Source organism: Xiphophorus hellerii, chromosome 15 (assembly GCF_003331165.1).
Source record: "Xiphophorus hellerii strain 12219 chromosome 15, Xiphophorus_hellerii-4.1, whole genome shotgun sequence".
Lineage (NCBI taxonomy): Eukaryota > Metazoa > Chordata > Actinopteri > Cyprinodontiformes > Poeciliidae > Xiphophorus > Xiphophorus hellerii.
In genome coordinates, this window is record NC_045686.1 from 5,848,869 (window position 1) to 5,865,931 (window position 17,063).

The window sequence follows — 17,063 nt, forward strand, 5'->3', positions numbered from 1 at the left end:
TGATATTTGACAACTTCTCGCTGCAGAGCAAACATTCAGGTAATCCTTCCGCTTTGGCAATGAATGCAAATGATTTGGTCCAAGAAGTGGAGAATCTCTCCTCGGCTATGTTTCTCTTTTCCTCTTTGCTCTCCATGGCCCACCACACACTACACCCCGCTGCCTCGCGCCCCGCCCAGCTGGCAACGTCACAGGCTATGATGCAAATCTTCGTTGACAGAAATGTTGAAATTTAATATTTATTCTACTCATTTTTATAGCATTGGAAAAATAATGACTGTGTCATGTTTGTCCTCCTACAGAAACCATATTAAACCAAAAAATATATTTCCCACCCCCATCTTTTTCCATTTCCAGTTTAGAAAAAGCTCCAGGGAGCCACTAGGGCGGCGCTAAAGAGCCGACCCCTGTCCCAGGCCGACCTGTGATTTCTCTACTTGTGTGGAGTAGTTCCGCTCTGGCCCAGCAGGGGGCAGACATGGCCATGGAGAGGCTGCAGTGCTCGCTGGTTCCAGCAGGGGGAGCTACCGGTGGTAGTGGCTGGTGTTCGAGCTCCTCCTCTTCCTCAGTGGACAGCAGCGGCAGCAGGAGGAAGATGACTTCGTTACGGCCGTTTACCTGCGACGATCTGTTTAAATTCAACAACATGTGAGTCAGAAGCAGCCCGGTTCAGGCAGGGCTGCTTCCCAGGTATCTGACCGGACCCGGTCAGATACCTGGGATTACCTCAGATTATCTGATCAATTCAAACATTTGCTTCCTTCAAACTGATGCCGAATTATCCTTCAGGCCCATCGGAACCATCTGGGTTAATGTTTGATTCCAGCCTGATGTTTCAACTCGTTAATCTAACGGAAAATCTTATTTTTAGCACAAATATGTTCAGAGTTCGTTAATGTTGACTTACTGGCCGTTTCCGCCCGTATTTGTGATCAATGATTTTTTTCCAGAAGCAGCAAAGTGATCAATAAAAGGAAATTTAACCATTAAATGTTTTCAATCTTTCATCAGAAACCTGGATCCTCTCACAGAAACTGTATCCTTCTCTAATCAGACATTTATTTCTCTCGTTTGTTTCATGCCTTTTATTTTCTTCCTAGATGTTTAGATAACTGATATTTTAGAATTTAAGATTTACAGGCCCACAGTTATATTAAGTAGAAATAACTGTTTTCTGTATATTGTCCTTTTACATCTGCAGTGTCTGCTAAAGTATTCACACCCAGAAACCTTTATGTTTTCCCCATTTAACTGAAAAGCGTGTTATGTGACCAACATGACGTGTATAGTTTAGTGGAAGGAAAAAATATGTATGATTTTATTACATTTAACAGATAAAATCTGAATTGTTAAACGTTTGATCCTGTAGTAGTAAAATAAGACAAACTGCTCATCTCTAAGTGACGCGTGGTGGCGGCAGCATCATGCTGTGGGACAGGAAAGCAGGTAGAGTTGACTGGAAGCTGGAGCTAATCCAGCAGGAAACCTGAGTGTGGATGAGTTTCACCTTCAGATGTTCAGAGCTGCTGAATACAAAAGCACTCCACACTTTTCAGATTTTTTACCATTAAAAACCTTGAATTATTCCCCTCCACTCCCCGGCTGTGCAGCCCTTTGCGTTGCTGTGCCCGTTTCCTCAGCCGGCCTGCAGTATGGGATCCCGTTCTACCTGCAGTACCTGGCCCACTGGCCCGAGTATTTCATCGTGGCTGAAGCTCCGGGCGGAGAGCTGATGGGCTACAGTAAGTGCAGCCTGGAGCTCTGCTGCAGCACGCTGCGGCGTGGCTGCTGCAGCATCATGTCTCTCTCTCTGTGGTCAGTCATGGGGAAGGCGGAGGGATCGGTGGCGCGGGAGGAGTGGCACGGCCACGTCACGGCGCTGTCGGTGGCCCCGGAGTTCAGACGCCTCGGCCTGGCCGCCAAGCTCATGGAGATGCTGGAGGAGATCTCAGAGAGGTGAGTGACCTCTGACCCCTAGAGGGAGGCTCTGCAGGGTGTGTGTGACCCCTGAAGGTTTGACCTTTGACCTGCAGGAAGGGCGGGTTCTTCGTGGATCTGTTTGTGAGAGTCTCCAACCAGGTGGCCGTCAACATGTACAAGCGTCTGGGCTACAGCGTCTACCGCACCGTCATCGAGTATTACTCTGCCAGCAACGGGGAGCCGGACGAGGACGCATACGGTACGCCACCCAGCAGTGCCTTACTTTGACTAGGCCACAGCTCAACTCCATCCTGATGGTCAGAACTGGGATCATTCTGGATCTGCTGATCCGACTGAACCTGAGAGTTTTAACTCAGCAGATTTTTCTTTAATTTAATTTATTTATTTAAGTCAGAATAATCACCTGGTAAAAAGTTCCAGCAGCGATGGAAAACAAAGCTGTGACCACATGAGGGCGCTCTTTACACTTGAAGGAACCTTAAGCCCCACCTGACAAATTTAGAAAGACTCCAACATGGGTGGGGCCAAGCCAGGGGGCGTGGCCAACGGGGAAAGGGGCGTGGTCAGGACGAGAGAATGTTGCCAAGCAACATTGATAAAAAAAAACCCCAACAAATGTAGCAAATTTTTATAAAAAAGCTCCTGAAAACGACGGTTAACATAAACCAAGCAGATTGTTGGAACCAATGGGAAAATTGATCTGCAGTAGCACTGTTCAACCCACAGAGGGCAGCACTGAGCACCCAGCTAATTTACACGCTGACGGGCAGAGAGGCTTTAAGGTCGGTGGGTTTGGGTTCAGTTTCTCTGTGAAGGAGTTTCAGATCATCTCTGCGCTCCTGAAGAGTTCATTAAAATTTTATGTTAATAAAATCTAAATTTATATTAGAAAAAAAAGGAACAACCTATTTATATTATTTTAGGTTATATTGTTTTTCCAGCTGCTCCCGGGTCGATTCTGGAGCACAGAACTGAATCAGTTCGTTCTGGTCGGGTCATCGGCCCCTGAAGCCTCTATAAAGAAGAAGAAGAAGAATAAAATAATCTGATCACTTCCTGGGTTTCTGCCCCCTGCTGGCTGTGTGGGGTAAACCTCTCCTGACTTCCTGTTGGGTTAAAAGCTTCCTGACCTTTAGGCTGCCGGCCGTTTCTTCTTCTACTGAAACACTCCCAAAAGTGTCAGAAATGTGTTTAGGTAGAAAACGGTTTTTATTGTTGTCCTGACTGGAGCACGGTTTCCCTGCAGACATGAGGAAGGCTCTGTCCAGAGACACGGAGAAGAAGTCCATCATCCCGCTACCGCACCCCGTCCGGCCGGAGGACATCGAATAACGTGGGGCCGCGGCTCCCTGACCCGCCGACCCCCCCTGACCTCAGAGAGCCGCTGGATGTACAAAATGTTTCAACATTTAATTTGCTGTAAATTCTAATGAACGTTTGTTTCAGAAACTGAGTCTGAGTCGTGTCTGATACAGAAACATCTACTCTTTGTCTTCCTCACTGCTCCGTTTCTTCCCTCCATCCTCTTCCTCACTCTCGCTGCTGCTGCTGTCGTCTCGGTCGTCGTACGTTTTCTCCATCTGGGCCTCGCCCTCCGGCGGTTTGTCAGGAGCTGCTGCCGGCTCCTCAGAGCGCTCTTCCTCCTGCTCTTCCTCCTCTGGAGGGTTTGCAGGACGCTCCTCCTCCTCCTCCTCCTCTTCCTCCTCCTCCTCCTCCTCCTCTTCGTCGTCCTTGGCCTGCTGCCTCTTCCACATCTTGGCCATGGCGAGCAGCTTGAGGTTGGGCTGGTTGGCGGCGTCCTCAGGGAAGATGTAGTCGTAGTATTCCTCCCAGCCGGCGTCCGACTGCAGAAAGAGCAACATTAATAACCACAGAAGAAGAAGCTGCTTTTCAGTAAAAACACAATTCCTCTGCATCACTCAAGGAACAATCAGATCTTCACATTCATAGGAAACAGTTCAGGTTTTAAGGCTGATATTTCTACAAACAACAGAATGAAAAATAGTTTTAATTACAAGAATAAGGTCAGACAAAGTCAAATTATGTGGGAATAAAGTCAGAAAATAATACAAAAATAAAAAAACAAGAAGTCGAAATAAAATGAGAATGACATAAAAGAAGAATAAAGTAATAATCTGAGGTCTTATCACTGCGTTAAATCGAGGAACGTTGAGCTTTTAGTGAATTTTGACTTTGAGAAATAAGGAAATATTTTCAGGTAAGTTTTCTTCTCATTAAAACAGTTTTTCTTGTAATTTTATGACTTTCTGGTAATATTGAGTCTTTATTCTGCTAATATGATTTATTTTTTATAATATGACTTTGTTCCTGTAATTAATTATTCTTTAAACTGATAAAAGTGATAAGGGACGGATAAAGTTCCTGCAGCTCTCCTAACGCTTCAGAACCAAGCGGCCCATTTCCCAGCATTCCCGGTCTCTGCCGTTCTTACCCCGTCCTCGGCCGTCAGCTTCCTCCTCTTCTTCACCTTCTCCGGCAGCAGCTTCCGGACTCGCTCCCTGGTGCCGTCGGAGCCAAACTCCCTCTCAAAGTCCCTCCAGGACTCGAGCAGCATCAGTCGCTCCTCCTTCTCCTCGCAGCTCCTCATGCTCTTGTTGGCGTCTTCGTAGGTCTGGCGGCTGCGCTGCAGCCGGTCGGGTCCGTCCACCGACAGCTCGAACTTGGCGTAACTGATCCAGACCTGCGCAGCGCGAGGAAGTCAGTCGCTTCTCGACCTTCGTGTGGCTTTCGTCAGAGCGACAGAGCGGCGGCCCGCACTCACCTTGACGTGCTGCGTGCGCTGCAGCAGCCTCTTGTAGAGGTTCCTCGTGTTCTCAAACTGCTCCTGCTCGATCTCAAAGTCGATGTAGGATTTCCAGAGAACCTGGAAGGACAGCAGGACACAGAGACAAACCCGATGAACCGTCCCCAGTAGCAGGAAGACTCACAGCAGAAACATATATAAGAAGAAAAATACACAACCCACAGGAGTCTCTCTCTCTCTCTCTCTGCTCTTTCCATTTTTATTAGCATTTCTGCTGCGATTCTCTTTAATCAGCCAAATATAAAGACATGAGGAGTTGGACTCCTGTGTGTTGATGATATTTCTGGTCAAAATGTTTCTCTCTCCTCCTCATGACTGAAATAAAATAATAATTTGTCTCCAGCATTCCAAGCTGCAGATAAGAGAGTAGAACATGGACCGGGCTGATCAGAACCAGAACTAGGATCCAAACCTCAGGCATGTCCAGTCTGGGCTGGCTGATGGCGAGCTCAAAGATGGCGCGGGCTCGCTCCACGTCGCCCAGGATGGTCTCCAGCTCGGCGAACTTGATCCAGGTGGTGCAGTTCTCCGGGCTGAACTCCAGGTACTTCTCATACAGCTTCCTGCAGCGGTCGAACTCTCGCAGCTGCAGCTCCAGCTCGATGTAGCCCTTCAGCAGCTTGTTCTTGGGACATTTCCCGATGGCCATGCCCTGGCAGCACAGAACGGGTCAGAACCAGCAGCACCGACCGGCAGGAGGTCAGACCAGCTCAGCTCAGGCTCTCACCATGATCTTTCTGGCTCCTGGCAGGTTCTTCTGTCGGATCTCAAACTGGGCAAAGAGCAGCCAAATCTTTGCGAAGGTGAACTGAAACAGAACCAGAACCGTCAGAAGCAGAGAGTGGCAGCAGAGCGACGGCTCCAGGTGTTCACTTACCTTTTTATGAGGGATGAGCTCCAGACACGCCTGGTAGACCTGCCTCGTCCTCTCAGGGTCCTGCCAAACATCAACAGCTTAGGCCCAGTTCTGCTGGTTCTGGCTGCTCTGAGCTGTTGGAGAACTCACCTTGGTCTCCAGCTCCTCGTACAGGGCGTAGTTGATCCACAGGTAGACGTAGCGCCTCCAGTGTCTCTTCTCCTGGATGGGCGGCACGTTGGCGATGGCTCTCTCGTAGATCTCTCTCACCGTGTCGGCGTCCGTGTCGCTCTCCACCAGGCGCAGGTAGTCGAACCAGGCGTCGTAGTTGTGTGGGTTTGCCTGCGTTTAACCACAGAAGAAGAGTGCGTCAGTCTGGATCAGCCGGTCGGCCCTGACCTCCAGCGGCTCCTTGCCCACCTTGACCTCCTCTTCGTACTGGAACCTTCTCTTGCTGACGATGACGTCCTCGATTCCTCTGCGGTCTCCGAACTTCTTCTCAAACATGGTGTAGTTCTTGAAGAGCTCCTGCGCCTGATGCTTGGGGATCCTGTCCAGGGCGTACTTGTAGATGACTCGGACCCGCTCAAACTGTTGACCACACAGAGTCAGAAAAACACTGGAGCAGTAACCGGGTCAAAGGTCACGGCTCTGTCAGAACTTGCCTCCTTCTGGGTCTCCTCGAACCTGGCGAAGGCCACAAACAGATTCTCGTCCACGTATTCCTCCCCGAAGAACTCCACGGCTCGCTCGTACACCTTCCTGCTGTGCGCCACGTAGCCGTGCCTCTCCTCGAAGCGAGCGTACTTGATCCAGTTCTTCACCTCGGGGTGGACCATGACGAGTTCACAGGAGTCAAGGAAACCACGGCTGGCGACCTGAAAGCGCTCTGGATTGGTTTCTGAATCACTTCCATTTGTTTACCTAAAGAATCTGATGTGAAATGATCATGCAGTATTGATACATTAATATTCAACCAAATCAGGATGAAAAATCCTGGAAATCGCCCTGAACATAAACTTTGAGCAGCTCCTACAACAATCTGGGGTAAAAGCTGAAAACGGGCCTCCAGATTGTCCCTAAATGTTCCTGGGATGATTTAAAACACCATCAAACCAAACATCAGGATATATCGCTCATAGATGCTCCGGGCTTTGTCCACTTCCTTATAGCGCAGCTCAAAGTTGATGTAGGAGTGCCAGGCCTGCTCCTCCGGCTCCCACTCCATCCAGCGCTCAAACACCTGCCTGCAGCCGGCCACGTTGCCCAGCATCTCCTCCATGTAGGTGTATTTGTACCTGCAGGAGCAGCAGAGGCTCAGCGTCACGTTACTGTGAGAAACACTGACAGCTAAATCGTCTAAAACAATTATCAACATAAACAACTTCTACAAAACAATATTTACACATGCAATAGTTTAAAATTGTAATAAAAGACACGTCTATCTAGATGTGAAATCAATTAAAACTGAATTCATCACATGAAATAATTTCAGTATTTGTGGAAACGTGTCAGATACTCTAACATGATTGGCTGACCTGCACAGCAGTCTAACCAATCAGCCCATTTCAAAACAGGCGGACATATGAACTATTGATCATTTGAATTCATTTTATTTTTTATAATAAAAATAAATCTAGAATTATATTTTAATAATAAACAAAAGTGGAGCAGCTTTAGAAAGCAGAAAGGGTCCAAACAGCTCACTGGTCCAATATGGACGCCCGTGAACTGGGAGTCCTGGTCCTACCAGAACTGGTTGACCCGGGGCAGGATGGTGATGGCTCTGTCCCAGATGTTGCGGGCGTGGTTCACCTGGCGGCTCTTCATCTCCATCTCTGCGTACTTCAGCCACAGAGTGATGTTTCTGTGATCGACGTCCAGCGCTCGCTCGTAGATGGACCGAGCTCTGAAAGCAAACGGCAACTTGAATGCATCGTTTAGAAACTCACTCCACAGTTCAGACTGGAGGAAATGAGGTCAAGCTTCTCCTTATAAACTTTAATGTGGAAAAAATGAAGCAAATGAAAGCAGGGGTCAGAAGTCAGTAAGCCAGCCGTCAGGTAAATACCTCTGGATCTCCTTCAGGCTTTCCTCCCATTGTGCGTATTTAATCCAGTTACTGATGACGGTCCGGTTCTTTCTGATGTTGTCTTCAAAGCCCTTTCAGAGGAAGTTTGACAGAATCAGAACATGGTTTCCTTCAGCAGAAACAAGTCTGAACCGTTTCATAGCATCAAAGTGTGTCTGGTGAGTGAGCTGACCTTCCTCTTCTTCAGCTTGTAGTCATTGAGCTCCTCTTTATCAGTGATCTTCTGTTTGGGCGGAGGAGGCAGAAGCTCGAGCTCCCTCTCTTTGGCCTCTCTGAGCAGCTGCTCAGCGGTGATCTGAACCTCTGCAGGAGCTTTATTCTTCACCTGAAACAACACAAACACCTGAGCCCCAAATGTCTCTGTCTCTACTTCAGAAAAACACAAAGTAGTGGATGTGGGTGCAAATGCACTTCTCTTATTCTCAGAGTTTGATTTAAAACAAAGCAAATAAGGTGGAATAATCTGTAGCATTTAAGGACAATAAAAATACTGAAATTAACAAATTTTAGACAAATCAGTCCTGGACTGAACGGATCATAAAAGTTCTTTAAAACATCTGTATTTAATATAAAATCATATACTTCAGTTTTATTCCACTTTTAAAGGTGTTTGGGGGAAAAAAGAGATTTTTCCCCCCATATCTTCTCAACTAAAGTGAACAAAAACTGACTTAAAGAAACATGAAACATAACCCAGCTCACCGTTTGATCTGTCTTTTTTAAGCATACCTTCATCTAATGATGCTAATGACGTTTAAAAAACCCACAGAACTTTCATAACTTTGCAGAATAACTCCAGTTTTTTTCTGGTCAAATTACTGATGTTTTGGTGCTTTACCCCATCGAAGGTGGTCCCGATGCCAAAAAATGTAGAATTTAAAATTATTGCAACTAAGTATTCTATAAAATATCTAAACAGACATAGATGAATTGACTCTCTTTGCTCATTTAAAGCTGTTGGAAACAAGAAGCATCCCAGAACAATAAAGTTCAGATTTGTCCCGATAACTAAAACTGCAAACATTTTCAAAATAAAGGGGAAATAAAACTGGTCTTTTGTGTTTTAATGAATTTGATGAAAGTGTAAAATGCACTGATCTGTGTTTGATAGACTTTAGTACGTTAGATATGTATCTAATATAAACTACGTCAAAAACAAAACAAAAAACAGTAGAAAAAGTCTTTAGTCCAGCCGGAAGCTAACATTAGCATTGTTGAAACAAACTAATAGAAGAAGAAAAAAAATTATTTGAGCCTGAATAACCCCACAAAGCTTAAATAGTATATAAATGAGTAAAATCAATCATAGTGTATAGATATAAAATCTACCTGTTATTAAATCTGCCCCCTTCTTTAGCAGCTGTTAGCATTAGCCGCTAGGTGCTAATCTTCCTCGGGGTTTCTTACCTTCGCCACCTTCGGTATGCGCTGCTTTCCCGCCGCTGTGGACGCCATGTTGCCGGTGACTCCAACTGATACCGCAGCTGGCAAACTATTAAAGAAAATAACACCACCCAACACCACCTGCAGCAGCTTCCAGGAGACACACTCTGAAACGTTTTTCTATCACCAGCAGGTAGCCGCCATGACAGCACCCACAATGCCGCGCGGCTCCAAAGTGCCGCGAGAGCTTTCGCTGTAGGCGGCGTGCTGTTGCTATAGCAACGGAATCAACTGAACTTCATAAGCAGACAGAAAAGAGCCGTTTATCGAGTTAAAGTAAAAAAGTTTGAATCAAAAACGACCAACCGAGATTTGGTAGGAAGAAGCCACTGAGTTTCCATTCCATAATAATCCCAGGAGAGGATGAGGTCGACCAGGAGCCCGGAGGAAAATCTGACCGTCAGAAGGAGCCGTTCAGCGGACGCTCGGTGGATCCAGAAGCTGATTGGGTCATCTGATCAGGCTATCTTCGGGAGGATCAATGTCAATGATCTGCTGTGAGAACAAATCACCATCCTTCCAGGATTGTTCCTGAAAATAGTTTATATCAGCGGCACCGGGGCTGGTCATCACATGAAACTACTTTTATTTTCATTTATTGTTATTTACATTATCTAAATGACTCAGTTCTTCCTAAAATCAAAGGTTCCACAGCCAAATTAGCCAATTACTGCTTGAATAGGTGGATAGAGCAACTAAAGATGGCACTAAAGTAAGAGCATCACTAGGTTAGAGAAGCGCTCAACAAAGATCCTCTCTGAAACAGATCTCACACTCAGACAGAAAAACCACCCACCCACCAGAAAACTACGCAGAGTTAAAAAAAAAAAAAAAGACAAAATAACTGAATACATAATTCAATTATGAATTAAATGTAGTATAAAATAAATAAATGTTTCATAAAATATCAATAAGTCATTAAATGCAAACTTATCATAGCCAAGGCAGAAATGTAATGAAATGTATATTTAATTATTTCATGGTTCCTGTTCAGCATCACCATAAAATAATTTCATATGTCCAACTCACCCATCAAGGTCGTGGGCGGAGTCATTATAAGTTTACATTTTAATGCTTTAATGTTGGACTGAAATGATTAATCAGATTAGTTGTGATTAATCAATCAATTCAATAATCATCAACTAATGTAGTGATTGCTTAGTCGTTAACTGGAGTTTACAGATTCATATTCAGAGTAGTAATTAAGCCAAAACTGCAAAATAAATAAATAAATAAAAACGTTTAGCATGAAAGATGAAAACTTTGTAAACCTGTTCTACCAGAATTTAACCGCCTTCTGGTGGCAGCTTCACATTCTGGATATGAATCTTTTCTGAAACACCTCTAGCTATCCAGCTATTAATCAGCTAATCAATATTAATATCCAGATCAGCTGTATGTTAATGTTCAGCGCAGCAGAAAGGTCTGAGCGTTTCACATGTTGATGTTTAAACCATTTTCATCTTCAGATGCTACAAAAGATCAAACATTCACTGAAAATGCTCTTGTTGCATTTTAGGCAACAAACTGTTTATTATTAAAAACCGAATGAAATGATTTGTGTCCCTGCAGGGAGAAGGCCAACCTTTCCCTGACGGTGGGCGGCCGGTCGGGCGACGTTGTGGCTCACGCCTCCTTCAGCGACCGCCCCGCCACCGCCTTCGCCGCCGTGGACGGCCACGACGCCTGGGAGGCCTTCCTGCGCTCACACTGGCCCGCCACCAGATGCACTGTGGGTAATATTGTACAGTCAGGGCTTCTCTCACTGCTTTCACTTCATATGAGTGAGAACCGGGTCAGGACCGGTTCAGGTGGTCATAATGTTCTGCCAGTTTCTCCTCTGCAGCCGCTGAACTCTCTGTTCCTGCATCTGTTCGTCTCTGAGCCCAGAGTGGCTGAAGCCAGCCTGGAGAAGATCCTCAGGTAGGCAGAACCAGAACCAGAACTAGACTCTGAGCCTGGTCCTGGGTCACCAGAACCTTCCTGATCTTCCTACAGAACCGCCTTCAGCATCACCTCGGACCTGGAGCACGTCCTTCTGCTCTGCCCGGACCACTGTCCTCTAGGTGAGACCGGCTGCTGACCCGACCCGGTTTGAGTTCTGCTTTCGCGCCCTCACTCTCTGACGACCCGTTCTGTGAGCAGAACCGGTTCTGGAGGAGACGTTCCAGCTGCTGCAGTGGGCAGCCGACAGCGAGGCGCCGTGTTCGGCTCGGATCTGCAGACGGGAGGATCAATGTGAGCGGCTGCATGTCCGCCGAGCCCGGTGAGCTCCCCATCTGGACCTTCAACACCAGAACCAGAACTGGCAGAAGCAGGTCTCTCTGTCTGCCACTAGGCGCTAGTGAGATGATTTAACAGGTTTAGCATGCTATCCGGTCCTGGTGTTACCAATGCTCTGGGTTCCTGTAGTTTTCTGCTTTGTCCTTCCACCAAACTTTCCTTCCTGCTATTCGTTCTGTGAACAGCATGTTTTCTCCAACATGCTGGACTAGATCCTTCCTGATGGACCAGAGCTCCAGAACTAACAGCAGAACTCTGAGCTGATTTGGACGCTGTCAGTAAAAATATATGGGTGACCAGCAGGGGACGCTGTCCGACAGAGGGATGACTTTTCTATTTCTATAGAAATATTTTGGTGATGTCTCAGCAAAATATTAAGTTAGGAAGCTAAATATTTAGTTTGGACATTCAAAGTTAAATATTTATCTTCAAGCTATTTAGTTTATAACCTACCCACCTTAGTCCTATCCCCCATGAGGCTTTGCGTGAATTATGGGCGCGATTTCCGCCTCAAACCGGAACCAGCATTGTTTTTTTTAAATTTGTTTTTTATTATCATCATATACAACAAACATGGTATCTTCATCAGATGTACACAAACCTGAAAAACTTGAAGAAGCCAACCCAGGTTGCTTCCATACTTACAGAGACGGAACCAGCATTGTTTACATGTTAGCAACGCGCTAACCGGCTTTAGTCAGAGGTAGTAGGCTATAAAATATGAGAACACCAGCTATCACAGCTTTTATTTATCTTGGTTATTTAGTTTCCAACTATTTAGTTTGCATACCTAGCTTGTTAATTAAATATTTAGTCTGAATTTAAATATTTAGCTCAAACTAAATATTAATTTGGATTGAAGGTTATTTAGCTTAGCAGCTAAATATTTAGCTTTTGGCTAAAATCTAAATATTTAGCTATCAGTTAAATATTTACTTGGTAAGATAAATAGCCTAACTATATAGTTTATAAACTAGATATTTAGTTTATAAACAATAAATTTAGGTTATTTAGCTTAGCAAATGAAAATGTAGGTGGCAAGCTAAGTATTTGGCTCCAAGCTAAATGTTTTGTCTGTCAACCAGGTCGTTTAGCTTGCTAACATTTAGTTAGCTCTCTGACCTTCAGCTTGTCGTTGCTTCAGCAGCAGCTGACCTCTAATGATCTGATGGAGTCTGAGAAGACTTCATCTGTTGGTCACATGACAGGAAGTCAAACTGATGAGTTCTCCAGAACCAGAATCTTGTCTCTGCTGCTCTGAGCTCGGCTCGTTTTGTCTTCCAGGGTTGCAGATTACGATGACATCATGGTGATCGTGAACAAGCAGACCACAGAGTGCTGCAGCCCTCTGCAGCCCTACGCCCTGATAGACGTCATCGAGTACCAGAACCAGAGGAGCCATTCTGCCGTCCTCCAGGTCTGTCCCGGTCAGCCTCTGCTGTTGGGTTGGTTCCTTCACGACCGGTTCTGGACCGGTTCTGGACCACCCCCCACTGCATCCCTGAATATCATTATCAACTATCAATGTTACTCTTTCCTGAGTAACATTTCTGGATACTGAGGAATGTCACTGGAAGGAGAACAAACAATTTTTTTTTTTACCCCTCCAGGGGGTCTTTTGTGGGCTCTAGTGTCCCTTATATGACAGTAGGCTGACAGGAGAGGGGGGAAGACATGCGGGAAATATCGACGGGTCCGGGAGTCGAACCCGCGATGGCTGCATCAAGGACTCAAGGCCTCCAAATGTGGGTCGCGCTGTCCCCTACGCCACCATGGCTCGCCCGAACAAACACATTTTAACTGAAACCAGAAACAAACACAACTATTCATTCTGTTCAAGTGAAACTGCAATGAATAAAAACTGTTAGCTCTGCTGAGACAACAACACACAGTCAGCCTGTCGACCCTCCAGGATTCCTGTGTGGAATACCTTCAGAAATACCTGCGAGGATTTATCAATATTTATATAACAAGAACAACTATTATAACCAGCAGTTCCACTAAGCATTACACCAACATGGCGTTTAGTGGTATTTAGTGGAAGCTAATGCTAAACATGGCACTAACCTAACCCTAAACTAATGCTAATGATAAAGCTAAAGTGCTACACCCACATGACATTTAGTGGAAGCTAATGCTAACACTAAAGCAATATACCAACATGACTTTAGAGAATGCTAAGCTAAAGAGTTACACCTATGTGGCATTTAGTGGAAGCTAAATCTAAAGCACTATACTAGCCTGTTATTTGGTGGAAGCCAATGCTAAAGCGCTAAATTCAACCATTTTGTTATTGTATTATTTGTAGCATGCTACAAACAGTACAGCGCCCTCAACTGTGCCAAATCTGTCCCTACACACCGACCTGTACAGTTTGCTCCTCAGGAAGAGATTCTTTGGACCAGGCTGTTGCTTCCTGTTTTCAGTTTGTTGAGTTTTGCTAACTGTGTTGCTGATTCAGCCTAACTGACCACAGTACAAATGTTTACTGTGGAACTACAAGTGAAGTTTCCTGAGGTTTTTCATCCACAGGATGAAGGACGCGTCGTTGGCTTCATCGCTGCCACCTCGTCTCCTAACGACCAGAAACTTCTGGAGCATTTTGACCTCAGGGAGTTTGATGGATTCTACAAACACAAACAACCAGAGCAGGTACTGTAAGCCCCGCCCACTTTACACAGCCGCATTCAGCAGGACCAGAACCAGAACCATGTCTGTCCCTGTGGCTTTAGGAGGAAGAGGAACCGAGCCGCCAGACTCCCAGGAAGTCCAACTCCTTCTGCATTCAGCACTTCATATCCGACGAGGACCACCAGACCCGGTAAACACCGTCCATGAGAACCAGAACCACGTCCACTTCCTGTTTCCTGCAGCTGGAAAAACATCTGCTCAGGCTGGGACCTTTACCTGACATCATGGAAGGAACTGGGAGCACTGGGTCTGACTGGTTCTGACTAGGTCTAACTGGGTTTAGCTGGTTCTGACTAGGTCATGGAGAAGTCTGTTCACAGTCAGGATCCACTTCAACTTTCCTGTCTTGTCCCGATTCTGTTGGTTTCTGAAGCAGCGGATCAGAACCTCCTGACCCATCAGAACCTCCTGGAGGAGTTCTGGTCCAACACTTTCGTCCAACGTTGCTTCAGCTCTCTGAAGAGCCGCTGCATCATTTGGACTTTGACTCTCCTTCACCACCGTGCTGAGCTGCTTGGTTTGGTCATGACCTTTGACCTGTTTTCTGTCTGGTGGACTTCAGGTGGTCTTAGGATGACCTTTGACCCTTCCCGGGTAGCTTCCTGTCATCTCCTCATCCTGACTGGAAAATGGAGTGTGTTGTAGTACCTTGTGGATTTCCCATCAGATGTAACTGGTTCTGGTTCTGGTTCTGGTTCTGGTTCTGGTTCTGGTCCCGTCCCGGTGACATCGTTCCCGGTCTCCGTGTTGCAGCTGAAGCTTGGCAGCGGCGGTGGCAGCCGTCCAGCATCAGTCATCTGCTGGCAGCGCTACCTGGCTCCCGCGGCACGGCTCGCCTCCCAGCTGTTCCCCCCCAGGGGGCCCGGCGCCGGGCCCGCCGCCCCCCACAGAGACCCGGCGCGGCGGAGCCCAGCGGAGAGCCACGGAGCGCCAGAAGCAGCAGATTGCTCCTCCAGTTGTTCCTCCGCTCAGCTTGGCTCCAAACTCACTTAACTTCTTCTGTCCACAGATCAACAGACGGTCTACCGTACATGTTCCTGCACTTCCTGGTAAGTTTTAAACCAGAGACTCTTTTCAGAAAAAGACACAATCTTGTTTTAAGCCTGTAATCACCGAATATTGATTTAAGAACCAGATTATTTCACTTATAACAGACACTTTCCCATGTTAGTAAGTGAAATTATCTACTAGTGGAACTACAACTTTTTCATCAATATTAAGGAATTGCTAGAAATACTTGGTATTATTTTGGGATTTTGCAGTTTACCCATCGACTTCAAGATAGTATAACCACAGAACTGGAGACCCATTAGAACCAACAGAACCATGTTCTCAGGGTTCAATTACCTGGAATTACTCTGGGTGTTTAAAATGTTTTAGTTTCTCTTTTCCACAGCAGGTTCCTGCTGACCAGCACACAACCTGGATCGTTATTCCATTCTGACTCTCTGCTTCCTGCAGGACCTGGAATATTGCCTGATCTTCGTTCCATCTGCTAGTCCAGAGTCACCGTGGTTACAGAACTTTGTTCTGGTGCGGTCCCGTCCTAGCAGCCTACAACTCACCAGCCTCTACGTCACCCATAGGTCCAGGTTCAGGTAGGCGCCGGGTCCGGAAGCAGATTCTGGCGGTCCATAAGCAGTGTTCCAGTGGAAACCATCTAGTCTCTGTTAAAGGACTGTGGATGTGAGGCAGGCGGTGCCTGAAGACAGAGAAGCTGTTTCTGATCTGCTGAACAGTTTCAATCTCACCTGTTCGGTTCTGGAGGATCTGGACTGTTTCTACCGGACCCGCAGCGACCCGGTGAGTCTGGATAAACTCATAGAAACAACAAATCTATCGGCTTTTTTCTGAAGAAGCGACTTGCCGAGTATGGATCAATGCTCAGTAGTGCGTCTCCTGACTACCGGGGGGCGTGTCTGAGTGAGATGGTTATATACTCTAATCCACGTGTGTCAAACTCGAGGCCCGTGGGCCAAATCTGGCCCACCACAGCTTTTTATGCAGCCCTCTGGGTTCTTGACTAAACATTAACTGCTTAACCATTATGTTGTCAATCAAATCAATGCAGTATTTATCTGTTTACTACCAAATTATATCATTCAGTCCCTCCAGTGTCTTGCGAACTATTGTGGACATTCATGCAAAATCAACAAATCCTCGCAAGGCCAAATATTGCAGAGTTGAACAATTTAAATATTTCGTTTATTTGTTAAAATAAAGATAGAGCTCAGTTTGGTGTGGTGAAACGGAGCTGCTCTGATCGGGTGTGTGCTTCCTGTCAGGATGGTGTTCATCTGCAGGCCTTCGTGGTTCTGGTGGAGCGGCAGCTGGTCGGCGTGACGATCATCAGGGATGAACAGGTAGCCCCGCCCCCTCTGCCGCAGGCGGGACGCGCCGCCGCCCCTTCTCACCGCACGCCGTGTCTTCCAGGACGTAGAGTACCTGCGAGCTCGCTACGACATCGACAGCTTCATCAGCTTCGGTCACCATGGCTACCAGGAGCACGCTCACATGCTGCACTTCCTGCTGAAGCCCTGCTGCTACCATGTGACCCGGCACTGGCTGAAGGAGGTGCTGCGGCTGGCCCACCGGTCCTGCCTGTACCACCGGGTCTACTCTCCGCTGCTGGGAGAGCAGGTGAGTGGACCGGAACCGGGCCAGCCTGACCTTCTCTCTGAACCTGCTTGACCTTTGTCCCTCCCCTCAGACCTCCTGCTTCCACCCTCTGGAGTTCATCCTGAACTGCTCGGTGCCGGTCCGGCCCCGCCAGCAGGTGGAGTACCCGCTGCAGGAGCTCGGCATCAACGCCCCGTCCCGCAGGATCACAGAGGAACAGGTGGGCCGGGCAGCAGCCAGCAGGGGGCGTCACACTGCTTTGGGTTAAAAACCAGGAAATGAGAAGCTCTTAATCTGCCTGGTGACAGGTGATG

At 46.8% G+C, this 17,063-nt stretch overlaps 3 protein-coding genes across 5 annotated transcripts in view; 2 read left to right on the forward strand and 1 right to left on the reverse strand.

Moving 5' to 3' along the window:
• Positions 1 to 385: 385 nt before the first annotated feature.
• On the forward strand, positions 386 to 3,390 carry naa20 (N-alpha-acetyltransferase 20, NatB catalytic subunit). 2 transcript variants are annotated; one of them, XM_032584980.1, is made up of 6 exons: positions 386 to 648; positions 1,012 to 1,036; positions 1,652 to 1,742; positions 1,821 to 1,956; positions 2,034 to 2,179; positions 3,188 to 3,390. In XM_032584980.1, the coding sequence occupies exons 1-6, from the start codon at positions 479 to 481 to the stop codon at positions 3,271 to 3,273; spliced, it is 654 nt and encodes a 217-aa protein (XP_032440871.1). In that variant the 5' UTR covers positions 386 to 478; the 3' UTR covers positions 3,274 to 3,390. The 2 variants fall into 2 exon arrangements, with proteins under 2 accessions (XP_032440871.1, XP_032440872.1); XM_032584981.1 differs by lacking the exon at positions 386 to 648 and having other exon boundaries at positions 976 to 1,036; positions 1,611 to 1,742.
• Positions 3,333 to 9,302, reverse strand: crnkl1 (crooked neck pre-mRNA splicing factor 1). The gene is made up of 14 exons (XM_032584882.1): positions 9,121 to 9,302; positions 7,886 to 8,038; positions 7,693 to 7,784; positions 7,372 to 7,530; positions 6,753 to 6,919; positions 6,287 to 6,465; positions 6,042 to 6,212; positions 5,772 to 5,963; positions 5,643 to 5,702; positions 5,493 to 5,573; positions 5,178 to 5,417; positions 4,724 to 4,825; positions 4,394 to 4,642; positions 3,333 to 3,785 (listed from the first exon to the last, which is right to left on the reverse strand). The coding sequence occupies exons 1-14, from the start codon at positions 9,166 to 9,168 to the stop codon at positions 3,423 to 3,425; spliced, it is 2,256 nt and encodes a 751-aa protein (XP_032440773.1). The 5' UTR covers positions 9,169 to 9,302; the 3' UTR covers positions 3,333 to 3,422.
• A 71-nt stretch (positions 9,303 to 9,373) lies between these two features.
• cfap61 (cilia and flagella associated protein 61) overlaps positions 9,374 to 17,063 on the forward strand; it is a 30,053-nt gene continuing 22,363 nt past the window's right edge. The window contains exons 1-14 of one of the 2 annotated variants that reach the window (XM_032584833.1): positions 9,374 to 9,653; positions 10,729 to 10,888; positions 11,003 to 11,079; positions 11,155 to 11,222; positions 11,302 to 11,422; positions 12,724 to 12,856; positions 13,972 to 14,091; positions 14,172 to 14,260; positions 15,140 to 15,179; positions 15,592 to 15,728; positions 15,807 to 15,933; positions 16,416 to 16,493; positions 16,564 to 16,770; positions 16,841 to 16,969. In XM_032584833.1, coding sequence (XP_032440724.1) covers positions 9,520 to 9,653; positions 10,729 to 10,888; positions 11,003 to 11,079; positions 11,155 to 11,222; positions 11,302 to 11,422; positions 12,724 to 12,856; positions 13,972 to 14,091; positions 14,172 to 14,260; positions 15,140 to 15,179; positions 15,592 to 15,728; positions 15,807 to 15,933; positions 16,416 to 16,493; positions 16,564 to 16,770; positions 16,841 to 16,969 — 1,620 coding nt within the window. In that variant the 5' untranslated portion in view covers positions 9,374 to 9,519. The remainder of the gene's footprint in view (positions 9,654 to 10,728; positions 10,889 to 11,002; positions 11,080 to 11,154; positions 11,223 to 11,301; positions 11,423 to 12,723; positions 12,857 to 13,971; positions 14,092 to 14,171; positions 14,261 to 15,139; positions 15,180 to 15,591; positions 15,729 to 15,806; positions 15,934 to 16,415; positions 16,494 to 16,563; positions 16,771 to 16,840; positions 16,970 to 17,063) is intronic. The other variant, XM_032584832.1, reaches the window with a different exon arrangement.

What these genes read in the sequence shown, in the direction of transcription:
- naa20 (XM_032584980.1), top strand. Translation starts at nt 479, where the DNA reads ATGGCCATGGAGAGGCTGCAGTGCTCGCTGGTTCCAGCAGGGGGAGCT. An exon ending in CGGAGAGCTGATGGGCTACA is followed by an intron (nt 1,743 to 1,820) that starts GTAAGTGCAGCC and finishes CTCTGTGGTCAG; the next exon opens with TCATGGGGAAGGCGGAGGGA. An exon ending in GCCGGACGAGGACGCATACG is followed by an intron (nt 2,180 to 3,187) that starts GTACGCCACCCA and finishes GTTTCCCTGCAG; the next exon opens with ACATGAGGAAGGCTCTGTCC.
- crnkl1 (XM_032584882.1), bottom strand. Translation starts at nt 9,168, where the DNA reads ATGGCGTCCACAGCGGCGGGAAAGCAGCGCATACCGAAGGTGGCGAAG. An exon ending in AGCCTGAAGGAGATCCAGAG is followed by an intron (nt 7,531 to 7,692) that starts GTATTTACCTGA and finishes GTTTGCTTTCAG; the next exon opens with AGCTCGGTCCATCTACGAGC. An exon ending in AGTACGAAGAGGAGGTCAAG is followed by an intron (nt 5,964 to 6,041) that starts GTGGGCAAGGAG and finishes GGTTAAACGCAG; the next exon opens with GCAAACCCACACAACTACGA.